The sequence below is a fragment of the Anastrepha ludens genome, chromosome 2 (assembly GCF_028408465.1).
Source record: "Anastrepha ludens isolate Willacy chromosome 2, idAnaLude1.1, whole genome shotgun sequence".
Classification (NCBI taxonomy): Eukaryota; Metazoa; Arthropoda; class Insecta; order Diptera; family Tephritidae; genus Anastrepha; species Anastrepha ludens.
Genome location: NC_071498.1, coordinates 28,524,350 through 28,546,399, shown reverse-complemented (window position 1 = coordinate 28,546,399; position 22,050 = coordinate 28,524,350). Strand labels below are relative to the sequence as shown.

Sequence of the window (22,050 nt, the reverse complement as noted above, 5' to 3'; positions counted from 1 at the left end):
TCAGGGAAATCGGCTAAGAAGATGTTATAGAGAATTGGCCCCAACAAAGAACCTTGTAGCACACCTGAGCTAACGTCTCTTGTCAAAGCATTAAATATACCTTCATTAACATAAAATGATCGGTCTTTTAAATAACTATACAACATTGTACAAAGATTTTTTTCGAAATTGAACTTCCAGTACATTTTAAATATGATTCCTTCCACCCAAGCAGTATCGAATGCTTATTCCAAATCTAGACTGACTCAAATTACAATAAATAAAATCAGAGAGTAAAGTTAGTGCGTGGCATGTTGAATGATATGGACGGAACCCAAATTGATAGTCTTTTAAGACATGTCGCTCTTCAATAAGTTTGTTTTATTTTTCCAAGCAAAAAATATTCTAATAATTTACTAATATTTGAGAGAAGAGATATTAGGCGGTAATTAACAAGAGAACTAAGGTCAGTGTTTGGTTTTGGAATGCATTTTATTTTTGCTGTTTTCCATTCCAGTGGAAAATAGCCTATAATAAGTGAGTGATTAAAGATAATTGCTAAGAGTCTCCAGAAAGTGTTTGTTGTTTTCTGTAGCAAAAAGTTTGAGATACCGTCTTCCCCACAGCTCTTTTTTTTATTTTTCAACAGAGCACAAACAAAGGTAAAAATTTAAAGTAAGCACCAGCCGTAAGCTGGTTATTGCTTCCAATATGGCGATTATCAAACTGTCGCGATCGTTCGTAAGCAATTATGGCAGCAAAATAATGGAAACAAAATAAAGAAATCGCCACAGCAAACTTTGGCCTTTTCTAAATTGTTGTCGATATACTAGGTGGTTCAGTATTTTCCGCAATGGAAAAATCAATTATCATGCACTGATTGAAATTTTATTTTTGTAAGGTTTAAAAGCAAAGAAAATTTATGAACGAATGTTGAAAGTGTGTAAGGACTTTGTGCCATAAATTAGTACAGTAGAAAGATGGGATGCTGAATTTAAACGTGGTCGTGCAAGCCTTGAACACGATCCACGTCAAGGACATCCGAAAACAGCAATAACACCAAAAATCGTGGAAAAAATTCAGGGTATCGTACTGAAAAATCGTCGAGTGACTGTAAGAAATTTAATAGAAAACCTAGGCATCATCTCATTGGGCAGTGTAAGCAATATTTTGACTGAAGTATTGCGTTTCAGAGAGCTGTGGGTGCCTCATTCGCTAGGTTAGGTTATGTTGACCTGGCTGGCTGAAAGTCATCACATAGACCTATTGGTCCTTAGTGGTACCAGATGGAACTTGACCCCTCCGTTCCCTTGTAATAGGCTTCTTGCAATAAGCCTACGTATTTTGCGAATCTAAGTAAGCTTTGCCCCCGAGAGACATTCTAACCTTTCATATTGTAGTTCATTGCAAAATCTGCAGCTATCATTGTTTGCAATTCCCACTTTGTATGCGTGCGCCGCTAGCAAATTGTGGCCTGTCAGCATACGTACGATAGTTCTGCTTTCCTTTCTGCACAGAGCTAGTACGAATTGGACGTAGATATTTATCTGCATTCTGTGTACACATGATTTTCGCGGTTTTGCAAGTGGCTAGATTATTCCACCTCCTGTCTATCCGTGTTCTTATGTCCGCAGCGATGTCATTGTGTACCGTATTTAAATGTTTCAGTATGTCGTTTTCTTGTTCGAATTCTATATAAACAGCGCTTTTGGTAATCTCATCTACAATTTTGTTTCCTGCCCTTTTGTCCGGGTGCCCAATATGGCTTCCCTGATTCTAAGAACGTTTTTAGATGAAATTTCATACGAGTTTATTGCCGGTTGACTGTCTCAGCAACATTTCGATTTATCACTATGGATGAAACTTGGGCCTATCACCACGATCCTAAATCAAAATAAGAGGCTACAGAGTGGTGTGAAACTGATTTTTTTTCTCCGAAACGAATTTGTTTCCAGAAGGTGTTAGCATCACTGTTTTGGGATGCGAAAGGAATTTTGTTTTTGGATTACAAACTGGTAAAACGAAAAATTCTGAGTATTATTGTAACCTTTTAAATCAGCTGAAGGAAAAAAATCGCGAAAAAATACCCTGTTTGCAAAAGAAAAAAATTATTTTTCAACAGGACAACGCACCGTGTCGCAAGAGTATTTGACAATGGCTAAAACTCATGAAGTAAAGTTCGAATTGTTAGATCATCCACCGTACTCACCAGGTTTGGCCCCCAGCGACATCCATCTGTTTCCAGACCTAAAGAAGTTCATGGGTGGAAAGTGTTTTTTCATCAAATAATGAAATCATAACAGCTGTGGAGCTGTTTTATTATGCCAAGGGTCCTACATATAGGTTCATTTACGTAATGGTTATATTGTACACTATTTTTTCATTTGGAACTTTTTTCACATGGTTATGTTCACAAGCAAATCTGCATAACTGTTTGTCGGAAAACCCGCACGTACTCGGCGAGAAGCCGTTTGTTGACGATTTTGGGGCGGTGAAATTATTGGCCCAGTTTTCCTTGTAATTGCAGCTGGAAACGCCACGTCGGTCAACTGTGAACGCTAGGACTGTGAGGACTTCAACCATCTTTAATTTCAGCAGGATCGGGCGTCATGTCACATTGCTCATGCCACAATCGATCTTATGCTCGCCAAGTCCGGTTGACGTTTTATCAGCCGACTCGGGGCGATGTCAGTTAACCGACTCGGAACTGCGATTTTAAGCCGTTGGATTTTTTTGTCGGATTTTTTTTTTTTAATTTTTTCTATTTTTTTTTTTTTGTTACGCCCATCATATTTATATGCGGGATTTCCAAAGGAATTTTGTTTTCGTTCCCCCGCTCATTTTTGGATAGGTCCCTTCTTAAAAATAAGAACTGCATCAAAAAAAATTCTCCCGAGTAGAAAATAGTTAGTTCCATTTAAACGCCCACAAAATGAACTGAAAACGACCCAACTAATTATCGTTCGTGAGCATAGATTTGCCTCCTAGTGTTTTGCTTAAATCATCGCGATCGGTGTTCAATAATGTATAGATTAAAGATAATTTTTTTATTACAACTAATTTTTCTTAACTTTAGAATCCTCTGCACTCTATGAAGATTAATATTATTCAACTTTAACTTCTGAACACTTTTATCGGTCTTTCAAAAATGCATGGGAGTCACTCAAATGACTCACGCGTTTTCGAAAAATTATTCCACCTTTATTGTAAAGTATTCTTTTATTTATATTAAATGTGTCTGCTGTTGCTGAAGTGCCGTCGTCCATTTTTTCATATTATTAGCATGCACTGCTAATTTTAATCTTGATCGAGCAATAAAGACGAGACAATGAACTACAAAGATAAAACTTGAGGGGAAATTAGCCTAATTACTCTGGTTCCTAATAACTTTTGATTCCATTTTGTTTAATAAGTATTTAAATAGAGTATTAAACAGAGCATAAATCCTTTAAGGTTAAGGTTTAGTCTTACCAGCAACGATCCATAACACAATGCAATTTCCTGCGATTGCCACAAACAGCATTACTCCGAAAATAATGGCCCAGATTGTTTTTTGCTCCCATGGTAATTCATATGGTCGTGTCGGTGACGGGAATAAACACTCGGTTAAAAAGTCTCTGTGGAAGAAAACGAACAAAAAGCTTTGTATTTTTTGTTATAATTATTTATTTCATATGTACATCAAAAAATATAAAAATATAAATACAAAAATACTTCTAGCCGTCAGGGTGTATTTTACTTAAGTGATCTATATTAAAAGATTTTTTTTTTTATTCTTATATATTGTCAAATTTATTGCTATTTAAAAAAATTAGAAATAAAAATAATAATAATAATAATATATGTAAGTGTGATAATAACAATAAAAAAGAGTACAAAGTGAACTTTTGGCAAATGGTAAAACTGTTGCCAAAAGCAGAGGTTCTTCGTGTATTTGATGTACACCGATAATACATATATAATGTCAGCCTAGAAATTCAACGTAGAATCTCTCTTGCCAAAAAGTGCTACTTTGGACTAAGTAGGCAATTGAGTAGTAAAGTCTTCTCTCGGTTAATAAAACTAACACTCTCCAAGGCTCTCACAATGCCCGTCCTAACGTCTGGCGCAGAAGCGTGGACGTTGACAACACCCGATGAAGCGTCATTTGGAGTATTTGAGAGAAAGATTCTGCGAAGATTTTTGGGCCTTTGCATGTTGGCGACGGCGAGTAACGCAGGCGTTGGAACAATAAGCTGTATGAACTTTATGACTCCATAGACATAGTGCAGTGAATAAAGATCCAGCAACTACGTTGGTTGGAATTGATATAAACGCTCCGGCTTTGAAAGTATTCGATGCGGTGGTAGCAGGCCAAGGTGAAGGCCTCCTCTGCGTCCATCTTTTATGTCGGTATGTAAATGCTGAATAACTTTGTCATTTACCAACCGATCGACTTCAACATACATGTTTTCGATTCGTCAATTCAGTACAATTTCAACCATGGATCGCTTCACACCGAAACAACGCACTGAAATAGTGACGCTATACATCGAAAATAGTCGTTCTATTGTTCTACCTCAATGCGCATATCGCAGAAAGTATCGTGGCAAACAAGCATCGTCTGACAATACTATTCGTCATTTGGTGTCGAATTTTTTTGAGCACGGGACAGTAGGAGATCGTCAACATGCCGTTCATCAACGACCAATAAATTTGTGGAAGCAGTGAAGGAGAGCGTTGCCCAGGAGCCAACAGTGTCGTATCGTCGTCGCGCTCAGCATTTTGGTGTCAGTGAAACCACCATGCGACGCATTTTAAAGGATGATTTTAATTTGTTTCCATATAAAGTGCAATTAACACAAAGAATATTGGCAACAGATCATTCACGTCGCTTGGAATACGGCCAAACAGTCGCTCAAATGAGCTTCCAATTTTTGGAAGCAAATTTTAATGACTGACTAGGCACATTTTAATCTCTCTGCCAGTGTGAATAAACAAAACTGTCGTTTTTGGGGAACTGAGAATCCACACGAAATCCTTGAAACACCATTGCATGACCGGAAAGTAACTGTTTGGACCGGCATTTGCGCCAAAACCATCATTGGGCCATATTTTTAACAAGAAAACGAAACGGTCGATGGAAACCGATATCGATGGATGTTGGCTCATTATGTCTGCCCGCAAATGTACGAGAAAGGTTCAGACGGTTACTGGTTTCAACAAGGCAGTGCGCCATGCCACACTACGAATGCAACTATTGAATTTCTGCAAGGAAAATTTCCGGGACGTCTAGTATCAAAAAGAAGCGACATCGACTGGCCCCCCAGCTCACTTGACTTAACCTTTTGTTCACATTGCAATATTTAACGTTTACGTGTAGCCTCAAGTGAAGATTCGAATCGGTCTTGGGTGCAAAAGTATCAGGTAACAAGTTCGGTGGCAAATAGTCCAAGTCTGAGTCCCAGCCGGACATTGAGAACCAATGATAATATTGAACTCATGCGCAAGAGAGCGGCTACCCTTGGACTTCCAAAAACTATTGTGCATGAAATATTGAGGAACGATCTTAGACTTCAACACTTCAAAATTCAAGTCCATGCAATCGTACGATTGGACTTTTCGTAAACATTTTTACGCGACAATGTTGGAATGATTTTTGGAGTGATGAAGCCCATTTTCAGTTTAAATTACAAAATTGCCGTTAATGGTCACCTAAAGAACAGGCATCACTTTTCCAGCGGGTGGAAGATTACAAGAGCATATCCGACGTAACGCAATATTTAGAGGAAATAATAATAAAAAAACGATAAAAACCGCAACTATCTATTTTGTAAAAGCTATTGGAATAAACTTTTATCATTAATAGATATTTTTTAATTTAGCTTTTAATTCCGTGTACTTGAAGAAAATTATCTTGTTTCCGATAGCCTTAGTTGATAACCTGAGAATATTCCGTATTCCAAATATGTTCGGGGTAGAACCTACATATATACAGCAAAATATAACTGAAATGGTTTCTTATCTCGAAAAAATGTTATCTCATAATAAAAAACCACATCACGCAAATATTGTTATGGTTAGGTTAAACGGCTGCCCTAGCTTAGGGCACACTTGGACCAATATTGAAAATCAGTCCGTTGTAATGTCATACATAGGAGAGGAGAAAGGAGAAGGCAAGGAAGAAGGAGCCATGATGGCCATGCATTTTACAACGACGCCGATGGTGGCTGATTTGCATTCGTAGTTAGCCGCAACAAGCTACTGATGAACTTCACCAAATTTATGCTATTTAGACCCGCTATATCTGCAGGCGAAGCAAAAAAATAAGAGACCAGATGTCTAAATCTTTGCCAGACGAGAGCAGGACAACTGAGAAGAAGGTGTTGAGATTATTCCACCTCGTGCTTAAGACAGCTTCTGCAAAACGGACTTGAGGCAATCCCAAGTCTCACCGCATGAACACCTAACGGACAATGTCCGGTAAGGATACCCACCAAATTCAAGAGCTGGGGCGTTGTTAGCCTTAGGAGTTCCCTCGAGCGTCCCTGATCTACCCGTGGCCAGAAGGATCTCGCGACCTTGTACGTTTGCGCATTAGCCCATCTTTCCAGGAGCAGACCACAGGTTCTTAAGGGAACCCCAATTCTTTCATTTCGCGACGAAACCGTCTCCAAAATTCCCTGTCTAGCAAGTTCATCAGCCCAGCAGTTTTCCTCTATGCCGCTGCGACCGGGAACCCAAATGAGCCCGACGTCGAAGTATTCGGATGCAATCGAGAGAGAAGCCACACAAAATATTGTTATAGTCAATGCGAAAATCTTGCTTATTTCGTATGAAAATAGAAGAAAAATTCAACCCTTCCACAAATTATATACTGAATATATAAAAAAATTTTACAATCTTTTTGTAACAATTGTGTTCACAGACACACAAAAATCAGCAGGAAGACCTCACTTGTTGTAGAGATGAGAACATGTTAAAATTCAGCCTGATTAGAGTGCAATAGTTTGAGAAAAAAACACGCAACCCTATGAATGTGCTGAGAAAAGAACACGAAAAATTGAGAACACTGGCGCAGAGCAGAATAAGTGCAACAGTAACACCAGCAAAAAACAAAAACACCAGCAGATTTTACTGCTTTTTATAATAGTTTCAATATATTAGAAAGCTTAGACAAGGGACGGTAATTAGAAAAATTATTTTGTTTTCAGTTTTGAGAATAGAGTGGATGTTTCCATATTATTGACGTTTCCAAATTTAAAGATAAATTTTAAAGTAATAATATGGGTTCAGCGATTGCCGAGACACAACATTTTATAACAGAGAGCATTTCGATAATATGGACACATGGCTTTGCTAGGAATTCTTAAGGTTCTGAATATCTAAAATGATATCATGAAAATGAAAATGATAACTATTAGTCTAAAACCTACAGATGATGACATATTTTTTAAAATTTCATTATTATTCCAGTAGTCATTTTCAACAAAATTGGTTTTAAAAAATTCTGCAGTTTCAAGGGACAAATGCGAATACTTGCTAAAGAATGGCATTGTCTTCGATATTGGAAAAAAAAGTTAAAAAAGTTAAGTTAAAAAGTTAATTATTAAGACAATTAAACCCCTTCACATCGTTAAAATATTTGATTTTGTGATGAACACAAAAAAACACTAAAATATCTTATAGAACGAAATATGTAAATTTCTTAGTGTTTTATGCCTTTTGTACACCAGGTAAATTTTCAAGTCCCAACATCTAAAAAATTGCGTTCATGAAATATACAAGTGGCTTCCCAGTCTCTTTTAGAAATTAATTGGTTCCAAAAGCACAACGGTTACAATTGAAATTAGTATCAGTATGGATTGAAATTGGTGCATGTTACCAGTTAACCAGTTTTAGTTCATAGACTATTATTTAGTCTCCAAACTTTGCCAGAAAAAAAGTTCATCAGTGAAAAAATGATTGGGAGATTGAAGTGGAGTGCATACGAACGCGTCAGAGATAAAAATGTAACACATTTTTCTAACGGAAAACAGGTCAAAAAAACTGGCGTAGAGTACAAAAAACCTATAAGAATTTTTCAAAGTTAGCTCGGCCTTAAAGATGTTGGAGTACTTCTGCGCTTTCATCTTCATTTTTGGGTACACAGGGCGTATGAGTAACATCGGAATAGAAAAACGCACTGCAATTCTTCAGCTTCAAGCGGCTATACTTATAAGTTATAAAAATGAGCTAACTCTAAATGCTCCCATGAATATTGCCTAGACGGTACCTTTTCTTGTGTCATCTTTGGTATTTGTCAAGTAGACAGATGCGCAATTTTAGACGAAAGAACAACGCGCTAAAATTATTGAAACTTATTATGAAAATGGTCGATCTTTAAGAACAACATATCGCAAAATTGGTGATTTTTTTGGTGGAAATAATCGTCAAATTTGAAGAAACTAGTTCTGGAGAGGAGAGAAAAAGGACAGGCAGACCAAGAACTGGACGTTGAGTTAAGAATATTGCTGCTGTAGCACAAAGTGTCGCTGAACAATCTTCAGCATCGATATCTCGACATTCTCAGCAATTAAACATTTTTGAATGAACATTGCTCATGGTGAACATTTAAAATAAGTCATTTTTCGCATATAATTGGTCAGAGCCGTATTTTGAATAAAAATAGTGAAACCTGAAAGAATCTAAATTTTTACATATTTTATTTTAAAACAACTTCTAGGCGCGTCTTTTGAAAGACCCTTTATATGAAATATATTTATAAAGCAGGTGTGGCTACGGGTTGAGTAGAGATAAATAACAAAATTTAGATAGTAACTATGTTTCTTCTAAGTGGACTTCTGTACAACCCCCATCCTGAAGAGAAAGAGACTGTTGAGCACTTTCTTTACAACGGATAGACGCTGGAAGTTCCTTAGTGTGCCTTTTGGGGATAGTCTTAGGCAATTATTCTTCCGTTTCTTTCCGCCACTGCATCAATAGCATTAGATGACTGTATATATTTTCTCTTCCTTTAAATTTTGAAATTTTTGCATCCGCGTCGTATTAAAACGGCACTCTAGTGCTACTTGTACAGGTAATCTTGCCATCGAACCTATCTATATTACCTACTAATTTTCTTACTTACTACAATAAATAAAATCATATTGAAAAAGGAATAAAACTCAAATAAGCACCACAACTCCATGAATAGCATTTTTTCGGAATTATTTTTTGACTCCAAGTCTTAAGGGAGAACACCACTTTGAACGCGTGAAAATTAAGTGATTTTCATGAATTTGTTTTAAGTAGGGATGATTATTTGAGGATCGGGCAAATTATAATTTATATTGTATAACGTATATTCAACTACACTGACACAATTTTTTGTTAAAAAATATTAAAAGCTACAATTTTAATTAATATTAATGCAATGACGTCATAAAAAACTGATGCACCCTGGTGACCACGATACAGCGGTAAAAAATCATCTGAAAGCAAAAACCCAAAAAAATCTTAATCTATACATCAATGGCTATCGTCGTACGTGACGGTTTTTTTTTTATTTTTTGAGAAAATGGTGCAGGTTTGAAAAATTAGTTTGTGTTTTTACCCTTTTTTGTTTTCGAAAGGCTTGAAATAATATTAATTTTTGGAATTTGTAGCCAAGACTTGTACAAAAATTGAAATCGGTTCATAAGTCATCGAGAAATCGAGGCCACCGTGTTCAGAAAAGTCGTTTTGAGAAAAGCGCGTTTAAAGTTTTCATTGGCCGTTGTAACTCATTACCTGCTCTTATTGTACTGGGTATAACTTCGTCAATTTTCAAGATTTTAAGTTCAACTTTTTTTACATATTTTTGAATATATCTACTTTGAGAAAATACATAAAAAAAGCGATTTTTTTGAAAAATCACATTGGTGTTCCCCCTTAACCTCAGCTTGTCTTACTAAGTTGTGTGAGGTCTTTTTTCCAAACTCAAATCAAATACAATAGGCAGGATACTTATCAAGAAAAATTTATAAGATACAGTTAAGACTTTCATTATATATTGTAAATAAATATTTCTCAATTGCAAGTGAATGATACACATACAAGGTGGCGCAAAATGAATCATCATCATTAATAATTTTTGAATAGCAAACTTTATTTTTGCTGAATAAAAAAAATCATTTTAAGTGTTTTTTTTTTATTTTTATTTTTTTTTAACTTTTTTCTTTACTTTGATCTTTACGCGCTCCATTGCTTGTCTGTTTATATACTGCAGCTGTCTAGTACACAAGTGTCAAATATGATTGACATAGATACGTACATACATACATTGGCGGCCGCCGTCGATAATGGGTTGGTGCGTCACTACCATTCGAAATTCAGAGAGAACGTAGGTTCCAATTCCGGTGAAAGACCAAAATGATGAAAAAGTTTTTTCTAATAACGGTCGCCCCTCGGCAGACAATGGCAAACCTCCGAGTGAAAAAATATCTGCAGTTCGGAGTCGGCTTGAAACTGTAGGTCTCTCCATTTCTGGAACAACATCAAGACGCACGCCACAAATAGGAGAAGGAGCTCGGCCAAATACCCAAAAAAAGGTGTACGCGCCAATTATATACAATATATATGAATTTATGCACATACGACGCCTTTATGAAAAAATTATAAATCTTCCGATAGGGCGATTAATTTTGAGCCACCTTGTATCATATAAGCGAAAAGCTTGCAATTATTTATTGAACTCACTTTGCTTCGTTAATATTGTCCAAATTGTCTTTATTCTCAATAATTCCAGACAGTAGACTGATGACTTCCGTGCGATTCAGGTCATTCAGTGCAGACGAATTAACGATAGTGTTCAGCTCAAAACGCCTAGCGGCGAGTATTGTGCAATTCACCAACAACTCGGTATCCACAATTTCCGGCATTTTAAACACATACCCACGTAATTTTGTGACGAGATTTAATTTAATATTAATTATACTATTCACGAGCTAATTTATCCACATATGTATGTGCATCTGAATCTGTACACGATTTGCGTCATTGCGCTCCATTCTATAGTCGCTGTTCACTTTATTTTTTCTTCACATCTTAGCAAAATCAGTTTTTGGCAGAAACGAGATGAGCAACCTCTACCTCCTTCCAAATATGTGCTACCACATACACACATAGTTAATAGCTCGTACTTCGAAATATTAGGTGAAGTAAATAGTTCTGAATGTTTTGCGCTAAATGGCGCACATACCTCCGATTTAGAGGTGATGTTAGGCTTCTAAAAAGTCTCTGATATTTTTGTATTTAGTGAAGCCAGTTACAGTGTTACAGCGTTCCAAAATATAGGTAAAGAAGAGAAAGCTCGATACATTCATCAATGCCAGTATGGCCAAGGGAAAAGTCAAAGCAAGCGGCAGAAAAAATTTGTGTTGTTTATGCACCAAAGACAGTATCGAATGTAACAGTTGATTGAAACGATTCCATTCTTGTTAATCAATCGTCGTGAATGTTGATGAAATAATAGAAATCGTCGACCCAGTTCGGCATATTAGTTAGAGCTTATTTTATTGCCCAGGATTTTGACTTGAAGATGAGTTAGAAAACTTTTTTGAACTATTTGCATAACCATAATTATGAGTGCAACTATGCTAATTTCAGCGTCGAAATAAAGCGCAAACAAGGTAAGAACTTTTTACTTCACCTAATATATGCACATACATACATACATGTGTTTATTTTCACGTATGCCTAGTAGTCTGTAGGTGCGTTGGCGTTTCACTTGATTTTTGCAAACCATTTCAATATAATTTTACAGAAAAAACTCCACTACCGAGTTGTCTTATTTATCACTTTCATATATTCTTTACTTTGAAATCGTCTAGCAGAGTACTTCGACGTTGCGGTTGAAACCCACAGCCTATTGCTTATACATACACGTTCATATGTATTTTTTAAGATGTTACAAACACTTTCACCAACACCGAGCTAATTTGGGCATATGCAAATTGTTAAATTGTAATACTTTGTTAAGCATTTAACTTTTAACTTTGTAATAATTTAAGGAAAATTTAGAGCGTATCTGCGCAGTCAAAATTTCGTAGTCTACTGAGTTTCGCGTATTCGGCAAATTATGGTTTTCCTAATTTCTGCTCTTGGCAAGGGCTGTATCGCATTTGTTGCTCCTATTGCCATATCCCTTTACACCCTTATACGTCCTGTTGTTGCTTTTGGCTCAGTTGCGTTCCGCACCTTTTGTGAGTTCGACTCTTCATTTGTCCCATAACTTCAATGCCGAACAAACTCATCCATCCTTCGCAACTTCGCTGTTCTTGCGCGCACACAACCTGTTGAGAGAATAATCGACTATTCCGTTGGTAGTTCTTAAGCGAGTGAACTATTGGTGCTTATGAGAGCTTTTTATAGTAAAAGCTTTGCAGAAGCACATTTCAGTTTTTTTTTTGTTTTTCTCACTATTCATAAACAATAGTTCAACTTAATTTTTTACCCCAGTATATGTACAACGCACATGCATATTTCGTAAATAACAGTAAGTAATGCATAGGTTTGTGTAAGCGTGAAAGTGTGAGAGTTCATTTAAATGATTAATTACCTGTAGATGATAGCAAATAAACAAGATGTCGCAAAATTAATCATCTAGTTTTGTTTTTGAATCACTTTTCTTGAGCTGATAGTCCTGGAAGCTAATGCTCATTAGTCATATTTAGCAAGCTAATTGATTTAATTTTGTTAATAAATTACATATCGATGGTTTTCGAGAAAAGCGACACAACTCAAAATTCGGAGTTTTGCCATTAAAAGCAAAAATCAACTACAGAGTTTATATATTTTTATCTGGAAAAGCGTCATATGCGAATCTTGAAGCAATTCTGAGAGATGGCGTTAGTGTCGTTTTGCCAGGTGATCGAATTGGCGCGTCACTTATCTAGAAAACTGACCCAACTCAGTACTTTGTATTTTTGAATTATGTCACTTTTCTCGAAAACCATCGATATGTATAGTAGTAATTCTTTATTTATTTATAAATATTGCATCTTACATTTGAATAACTTACACAATAATTCATTTAAATATATAAATACATAAAGAAAGAAAAAATAAATTTATGGCAATAACAATGTTGTCTGTCACGGCTCAAAAATTAATCAAAAATTAAACTCTGCAATAAGAAATTCTCTATAGCGTAAGGCTGAGTCTATGAAGCAATTTAGTCTTTTCCAATTTTGGTCATTAAAATGACTAACTAACACATAATTAATAAATTATAATAATGAAAATAATTTTACTAAATAAGAAAATGATTTTGTAGGTATATGCGTATGTTGACCTTTATGTCTAGTGTCAAATACGATTTTTCAACGGAAATTTTTTCGTTAATTTTTATAAAAATATGGTTCATTGCATAACAAGAACCTTATAAATCAAAATTCCAAACTTTGTACAAAATTCACAAAATGCAGCTTTATAGCTCATTCAATTTTAGTATAATAAAATGTAAGTTTCAAGTCGCTCAAAAATCTCGTTGATTTTTCAAAGCTTCTTTTATTTAGTTACTAGCTGTCCCGACGAACTTTGTTTCGCCCTAGAGGCAATAAAAAATCAGATTTTTGATTTTATTAAGTTTATTTTTTTATTGGTCAAGTATTTCAATGAAGCTTTCATAGATTTACTCTTCAGTTAAACACCTTGTACTCTTCAGTTAAACACCTTGCGATACACGACATTTTTTGTTTTATTATCAGGTGCAAGAACAAACAACGCAGATGGTTTTCCGACCCGTGAACATACCACATACCTATAATTGTCCACAAACTTTCAAGGATTGGCTTTGTGATTTGTTAATGGTCATGGCGAATGCAAGACGGAACGTAAATTGAAGTCTTTTAAACTCAAACGGAAGATCGGTTGGAATCCTCGGAATGAGAAATTCTTCACCTTCGAATTTTCCTTTGAGTATCGTCGCGTAAATCACATTGTTTAGCAGTTTATTTACCACCAAACGCGTACCGTTGCAAGGTTTTGGTGAGCTTATGTTTCGAAGCATGATTACTACGGAGCCAACTTTTAGGCGTAAATTGTGCGGTGGTAAGCCAGGCACATCCAAGGAGTTTAAAAATTCAATTCGATAGTTAGTGGCTTTATCTTCATTTGTTACACAGTCAATGGATTTGAATGAATGCATTGTTCCAATGATATCATTTTGAATTATGTAGTCATCTACATCTGTATTCTGAGCCGCTAAAATTGCTCGTTCACTCAACCATTCGTATTTTTGTAGTTATTAATGATGTTTGGGAATACTTTATTGATAAGTTCGTCTTTCGATGAGACAAAGTTACAGAAATTCTGAGGAAAAGAAATCAATCCGCTCGTTTCGTCGACAGGTACTCGACCATTACCGATAGTCAGTAATTGCTCAGAGAAATCTTCAGTAGATGCATCATTAAGTAATGCGACTCTCATGTTTGTTGTCAGCTGAATTTTCTTCACATAGCGCCATCGATTCGATGATTTGAGGCAAGTGTTTATTTCGTCAGCTGCCGTTGATCTTGGAATTACTGACAGTGTTTGGCGGAAGTCACCAGACAGTAAAATCATTGCGCCTCCAAAACATCTCGAGTTATTGCGTATGTCTTTCTTTGGCCATTGCTGCGTTTTTTGAAATATTACATGTTGGTTTTTCAATTTATTGAAGATTTAACGGCAATTTTAATGCTAAATGAGCCGTACGCCATCCTTCTAACAATGTGGCTGCTATTCCAGAAGAAGCAAGTGCAAGCGCAATGTTTGATTTCGCACGAACAGTGGCTAAAATTCCTGACATGAGGAATGTCTTACCAGTTCCACCAGGGGCACCAAGGAAATATAAGCCACCATTTCCATAATAAATTGTCTTCATTATTGTATCATAAACTTCTTTTTGTTGGCGATTCAACAGTGGTACATTCGTTTGAACTACTAAATCTACTTGGTGTTTATATATTTCTTGTTTGCTTTATTTTTTTTTTAATTTAAATCGATGTAGTTGTTGGTAGTTAGTAAAACTTGCAAATTGCTTCTTCAGTCGTTTCATTCGCAATGTTTCGTATCCTTCTTGTATTACGGCTTTGTCGGGAAAGATTCGATCGTCTTGGTCGCGGCATTGATAATGATGATTCAAAGAGAATACAAATTACTGTGATTATATATTTCTGACAAAATTTAGATTATCAAATTTTCTACTTAACCATAGACAAAATTACGTTTAGCTGTCATTTGCGTTTTGTTATTTCAGATGCGTTTTTGTTATACCACATTTTAAAGTGACTTCACGGAAACGCGTTCGAATGGGATAAAAAGTATCCTATGTCTGTCTCCTGGTCCTAAGCTACCTCTCCACCAATTTTCAGCCAAATCGGTTCAGCCGTTCCCGAGTTATAAATAGTGTAACTAACATGACTTTCTTTTATAAAGGGGTTTTCAGTAAGAGCGCTTCAACTTTTGAACTTTTTTGAATAAAACACAAACGGTTTGACTTTTTTAACTAATTTTTTTTTTATTATCGAGTTTGAACATATACATTTAAGTATGAAATTCGATTTCTTTTGCATGACCACCGCGTGCACGTTTTACGAAGCCCAATCGTTGAACAGAATTTTCGACCACTCTTTTGCATAAATCGGCCGAAATTCCAGCAATTTCGCGTTCAATATTGGCTCTGAGCTCACAAATCGTCGCCGGCTTGTTACTGTAGACCAATGACTTCACATAACCCCAAAACGGGACGGCTTGTTAAATGGACCGTAAAATGGCCGTAATGCTCTTAAAGTAGCAGCAACAGAACGAATATTTTCATAAAAAATTTGCACGATTTGCAATCGTTGCTCAAGTGTGTAGCGTTCCATGATGAAATGTATACTAATGAAGTTTACAAATGACAAGCGAAAAATAAAAAATATTGATTCGTTCGCCCTCCCTATCGGAAAAAAGTTGAAGCGCACCTATTGAATAACCCATTATATATAGATTGTAAATAAATTCATTGATAATTGTTTAATTAAACTTTCAGGAATTTGCATGAAGCCGGGTGGCTATATTCTTCCTGTTATTATAGCCTCTCCTCGTTCAAAATTTATTTGGCAGCAGTAGATTCGTCTCCCTCATTTTCAATGTGAAAATCAACTAAATCTTGTAATTTGTAACAATGATTCAATAATAAAAGGTTTGCTCAGTAAGCAGCTTTCTCTTTCTCTCTTGACAAATCGGCTCCCTTAGCAAGGCACTGGGTTGCTAGCTCTAGAAATTTTGACTAAAAGTGAAGGAAAAGTAAAATTTGTAGAAAAAACATTTCATTTTCAAAATGGACTGCTGACGAGCAACAACTCGCTCAAGAGTTTTCATCGGTACGTTCAGGACTATGGTAGTATGACATGAAATAGATACCGCTTAGGTCAGGACATGATAGAGTAATTGACGCAATCCGAGATCGTTATGGAAAATTTACAAAGCTTTATTTCTTATGATGTGGTGATTTAAACGAAACTCATGTTTTGCAAAGAGCTAGCGTTTGCTAAAGAGTTACAGCAGGAAGAATTATTGAATAGTCCCGACGTAATCGATTACATTGCAGACCTCATAATAAAAAAGTTGGCATAACTTGTTTCCAATGAGCCCACCTTCCTATGGATGGATGAAGTATCCAGAGGAGGCTTAGAAAAGCACAGTACCAGTATCAAAGAGCTTCTCATAAAAAACCATCTACCGGAATCGGCTTAAAACTCTAGGGCCTTCCACTTGTGGAACGCGCGCTTCGATTATGTGAAATAATTTCTTGTTTTAATATTAGACTTGGCAATTTCCGCTAATCACTTCTATCTATACCATTATTATTTACATTCAAATATTAATTAAAATTTATTTTTTAAACCGTTCGCAGTTTGTTTCCATTTAAGTAACAAAATACTATTTTGCTACCATTTTTACCGAAAAAGATTTAATTTTTTCCTTTTCATGCACTTTCTTAAATACAACCTTTTGTAAGGGAGTGTCAAAATTCGAATGTCACTAGTGAGCAAACCTTTAATAATTGAATCATGATTTGTAACAACATTCAAATATTTGTTATTTGTGCGACCTTTTGTGGTTGGTATTGAAGAGAGCTTAGCATCTAAACCAACATTTTAACGCCCCTGTTGTTCTCTCAACAAGAATGCTTTTGGTTAAACGAGTGCTGTTCTATGGCAACATGGATCTCTAAATGGTGTTAACAAAAAAGTTTGAATACCATACCCAGAATCACCCAAAAGTCGCGTTCACCCAGCATTCCCCGTATATGTACGGCGTAAGTTTATGCTGCTACAAACACAAAAAACACAATACAACTCCTTCCTCGCTTTCGAATCATCGTTGAAAATACATAATTTTTATTTTTTTTTGTAAAACAATTAAATGGATCAAATGATTACTTACTCAAAATGAAGTTTACTATTTGACTGAAAATTAATATTTATTATTATTTTTTTTTTTATTTATTTATTTGGTCCCTCAATTATCAAATTTGGTTTAAATTACTCTAAACTGTCAATCTTCTAGGGACGCAATAACAACTACTGCTCTTACTACGTTCACACGACAGTCGGTTCTACGTAACCGGAACGACCCGGATTTATATCCGGCCAAGGACTGTCACGTCAGCAGCATTCCTCGTATATGCACGGGAAAGTTTATGCTGCTACAACAACAACAACAACTGCTCTTACCTGTGTAATCCGCCTCGATTGCAAGTGATAAAAATAAATTTTTTCCAATTCGTGCACATTTCTTCTATCATTCTGTCACAATACTACAATTATATATACAATTGGGTCTGGCACTAAATTTCTATCGGAATTGTAAAATTTATCACATTTAAAGACTTTCGCCAAAATATTTCGGAACATTTTTAAGATTTGAAAATACCTCCAAAAACGGAGTTTCTCATAAAAAATCATTTTAAAAAATATTATTTTTGAAGAATCAACTCGTGGTAGAAGAGAGGCCGATACTCGTATCATACTTATGCTTTCTAATTCATTGGGGTATTTACTTATTAAAGTCAAATATACAACCATGGGTTATTTTTATAATGATTGGCCTTAAGAACAGTCTACTAGATAGAAGAATTCGCTAGCTACTATAGCTAGTAGTAAATAAGTGGAAGTTGTTGAGCGTATCCAAGAAAGACGAAAAAGGGTCCATATTTGTGTATGGCCTAACACTTTGCATGCAGTTCCCGTACGACTGTTACAGAGGTGTGTTTATATCTGTTAAAATCATCATAAAGGGAATTTCTTAATACCTTTTGAGTTCCAAAATACTGCATTTAAAACCTCCATTCGGTTAACAATGTAAATTTTAATTTTTAATTATGTAATGTATTATATTAGCGTACATAAAGCGAAAGTCAGAATTTACATCTAATCCATTCCATCAATAATTTTACACATTATGCGATCCAGCTGATCGCTTCGGTTATTTGTATTAAACTCCTGTGTATCTATTTCCATTTTAACGTTTTCATCGTTATCACGATCATCATTACGTATCTCAGGCAAATCAGCAAATGCTGTATTTACTATATCTCTTACACGTTCCAAATGCTTTTGGAACCGGGTTGCAGTCTCAACACGCTGCCGTTTCTGCATCTCCATCATGACTCGTAGTGTTTCACGGGCTTGATGAGGCCGAAATTCATTCAATAAATGGTGCATGTGTACGAACAGCAGGCTCAAATCATCTATCTGCAATTGTGAAATGAAATGTTGTATTCTATTCGTCTAGTTGATAGTTACCTTTTCTGTTCTTCGCGGACTATCAGGATATTGAATCAGCAGATCAATTAGGTCCAGAAAATTTACAAATAATGAATGATTTAGTTTCTTCAACTCCTTCCGGCGGTCAAAATGTAGCGGAATAAGGCGTTTAATATTCTGCGACTCCAAGGAGCGTATCATTTCTTCGTTATTATATTGAATACCAAACATACTGTAAGAATCTTGTATAGGAGGAGGTGGTCGAGGAGCGCGATTGCGGCGTATGTTTTCTTCGGAAAAAAGATTTATATATTGAGTTGGCGGTAACGGCAAACTCATAACTTGAGATTCTTGATTCGCCATTTTTCCGTCCTTTGTTTTCGTTTGAAATTGTAGAATAAACAATTACTATAAATAACAGACAATTGTCACACACAAATTTCTTTCAATTGCACAGTTCTAAATATTTACCACCAAGGCTATCTATCGACTTATGCATATGAATTCGCCTATAACAACAAAGCGAGTTTATCAGAGGTGACTTCACTAGAGCACAACAACATTTACAAGTTATTAGGTTTTTTTAATTTAGAAGCTTGATTTTCCAAAATTAGATGATAATGTGAACAAACTAACAACAAAGAAGTAGTGCACTGCGGCATACAAACAAACAAATCGCAAGAAAAAACAACTTAGCTGCCACAGCGAAGTCACCCTCTATGGACTCGCCTTGCCAACACCATTTTGTTTTACAGCAATCTCAACCTAATCTGTCAAACAAGGGTGCTTTCCATTGACGCCAAGGCGAATTGGGTGCTAAAGGTGGTGTTCACCCAAAACAACTAGACTAGAATGGGGTAAGATAGGTCATTTTTTTTTTGGAGAGCTCTTGCTACGGTGTTTTTGCATTGATTTTCAAAAATAAGCAAGATTTTGAAAGGTTATTTATCTGCTACCATTTTGGTTATACTGACTTATGTTTGGCGAAATATTTAGGAAGCTGCATTCAATAAGACAAAGGTACTTTTTTTCGATATTTTCAAAATCGGGGGGCACGATAGGTCACTATACGTGAGGCGAAAAGAACAATGTACATGGCTTGGAAATTAACGTTTTAACTTTTATTTATAGAGTATGAACACTGCACATGTTATAAAAGTTAGGAATTTTTCTTTAATTCATCACGCGAGCACGTAATGTTTCGAACGGAATTTTAAATTGTTTAGAGGCTGATCGAACACTAGCGCCATCTCGGACTGCCGCGATTGCGTTTTTTACGTCCTCTTCACTTTGTTTCGGCGTTTTTCGAACATAATTACGCACCATTTTGCTGCAAAAACAATTAAAATTTATTTTATTCAATTAAAAGTAGTGACCTATAATGCCCCCAGACGGCTGACCTGTAGTGCCCCCAAGCATATGTTTTATGTTAGTGTCGATATTTTTTTTTAAAACAAAAATATGAAAAAACTAACACATTATTCGTGTTCAGCATTATTTTCTACGTACAATAAAACTCACCTGACAAATATTTACATACATTAAATGCACTGCACCGTAGAATAAAAAAAATGCTATGTCGGAAAAAAGCTCACAAAAAACTAAACGACGCCAGAACTAGGATAACTAATCAATGGTGACGTCCGAAATGACAGTCACGAACGTTGTTCCCCACCACGTATTCAATTCACATAAGACGAGTGACCTCTGCAAAAACAGTGCGACGAAAACCCCACCTACCTATTGTGCCCCCATACCTATCTTACCCCATTCTACTCTACTTTATATTTCGTGATTTCGAAAAGTCTGACGTCAGTTCCCTTACATATACAAAACAAGCAACAATGGGAGAAATCACATGTTATACATAAGGAAGTTTTTGTGTGCGTATAATTTCTTGTGTTTGGTTGTTTCCATTGCTTTCGCCTACTCTTCCTCTTCACAAACAAGTAAATCCCCTTCCTTTTGTTTGTTTATTCATGGGCTTTTACGAAGGCGGATTCGGAAGGCGCAACCATGCACTTAAGGGGTAACACCACTGTACACGCGTATAATAAACACGATTTTTAAAGAATTTTTTTGTATAGAAGGAAAGGGAAAACAATCACACTGATTTGGGAAGTTATTACTTATATACTAAAATACAAAACTACAAAGTTTGATCGAAAAATTTTACAAAATGGCGGCATTGGAGACATTTTTGTAATGTGGTTTCTCTTGAAGGAGCTCCGCGGCACGCAGCACAGAGGGTGCAAATTTTAATATGGAACAAAGAAACATTTTTTTTTCTTAATCTAGATAAGAATAGCTAGAGAAACACGTAGGGGATTTAAAAAATATTTATTTTTGTGGAATAAGCAAGCATTTGAAGGAAAAAACTCTATTTTGGACTAAAAAACCGGCACTTAAATAATTATAACAATCGTTCAAATGAATGTATCGAAAATCCCCTAAGCTCTTCTCTTAAGAAGGTTATTATACAGACTTGGTGAAAAACCTGATTAAAAATATTTAAAATTGTTTGAGTTATGCTGCGTGCCAATTTCAGAAAACGTGTTTTGAGAAAAACGCGTTTAAAGTTTGGAAATTTGGAGAAGTCGTTAGGTTGCAGTCACTAACACTTGGTTAAAAGCTTAAAATATTTATGAAATAAACTTCGGTAACGTATAAAACTTTTTGTTCTGTATTTTAAAAGGTTCAAAGAATTTTTTAAGCTTATAAAAAAAAAAATAATTTTTGAAATTTCTACAGTGGTGTTACCCCTTAATCATCCTTGATACTTTGCCTTCATTAGCAATTTTTTAAGACAGTAAAATTACCACGTTAAGCTTGGGTTTACACAAGATAATACTATGAAGAATATTAAAAACACTTATTGCCTTTCAAAATGGCGAAAAAAGTTTTGTGTAGCACAGCCGTTCAGGGAGTTATTAAGACAACTAAGTCTTAAACAACCACCGTTAGTGTCATTTCGACGAATTACTTGCTCTGACTACGATTAGCAACGAAAAGCGAATAGCAACGGAACGCCGCTGAATTGAAAAAAAATGTCTTTTTTATCGACAAATTTATGCCACAACCTAAAAATATAAAGATAGCAACGTCAAGGAACCATCACCTGAAAAGCTTAAATTAATTATATACATATATATATATATATAATTGGCGCGTACACCCTTTTTGGGTGTTTGGCCGAGCTCCTCTTCCTATTTGTGGTGTGCGTCTTGATGTTGTTCCACAAAAGGAATTATAATTATCAGTTTTGGTTATTATTTGTATTTGTATTTTGTTATTTAGCGTTCGGTACATCGTGTACAGAGGCAGTTTTGAAAAA

The 22,050-nt window shown here is 35.6% G+C and overlaps 2 protein-coding genes across 3 annotated transcripts in view; both read right to left on the bottom strand.

The window, feature by feature from the left end:
- The window catches only part of LOC128867227 (tachykinin-like peptides receptor 86C), a 38,906-nt gene extending 27,227 nt beyond the window's left edge, over positions 1-11,679 (bottom strand). Inside the window, exons 1-2 of the mRNA XM_054108330.1 lie at positions 10,678-11,679; positions 3,451-3,596 (exon numbers count right to left, since the gene is read on the bottom strand). Coding sequence (XP_053964305.1) covers positions 3,451-3,596; positions 10,678-10,859 — 328 coding nt within the window. The 5' untranslated portion in view covers positions 10,860-11,679. The remainder of the gene's footprint in view (positions 1-3,450; positions 3,597-10,677) is intronic.
- A 6,624-nt stretch (positions 11,680-18,303) lies between these two features.
- LOC128856990 (mediator of RNA polymerase II transcription subunit 7) lies at positions 18,304-19,444 on the bottom strand. 2 transcript variants are annotated; one of them, XM_054092475.1, is made up of 3 exons: positions 19,188-19,444; positions 18,756-19,124; positions 18,304-18,704 (listed from the first exon to the last, which is right to left on the bottom strand). In XM_054092475.1, the coding sequence occupies exons 2-3, from the start codon at positions 19,077-19,079 to the stop codon at positions 18,381-18,383; spliced, it is 648 nt and encodes a 215-aa protein (XP_053948450.1). In that variant the 5' UTR covers positions 19,080-19,124; positions 19,188-19,444; the 3' UTR covers positions 18,304-18,380. The 2 variants fall into 2 exon arrangements, with proteins under 2 accessions (XP_053948450.1, XP_053948462.1); XM_054092487.1 differs by lacking the exon at positions 19,188-19,444 and having other exon boundaries at positions 18,756-19,181.
- Positions 19,445-22,050: the final 2,606 nt, after the last annotated feature.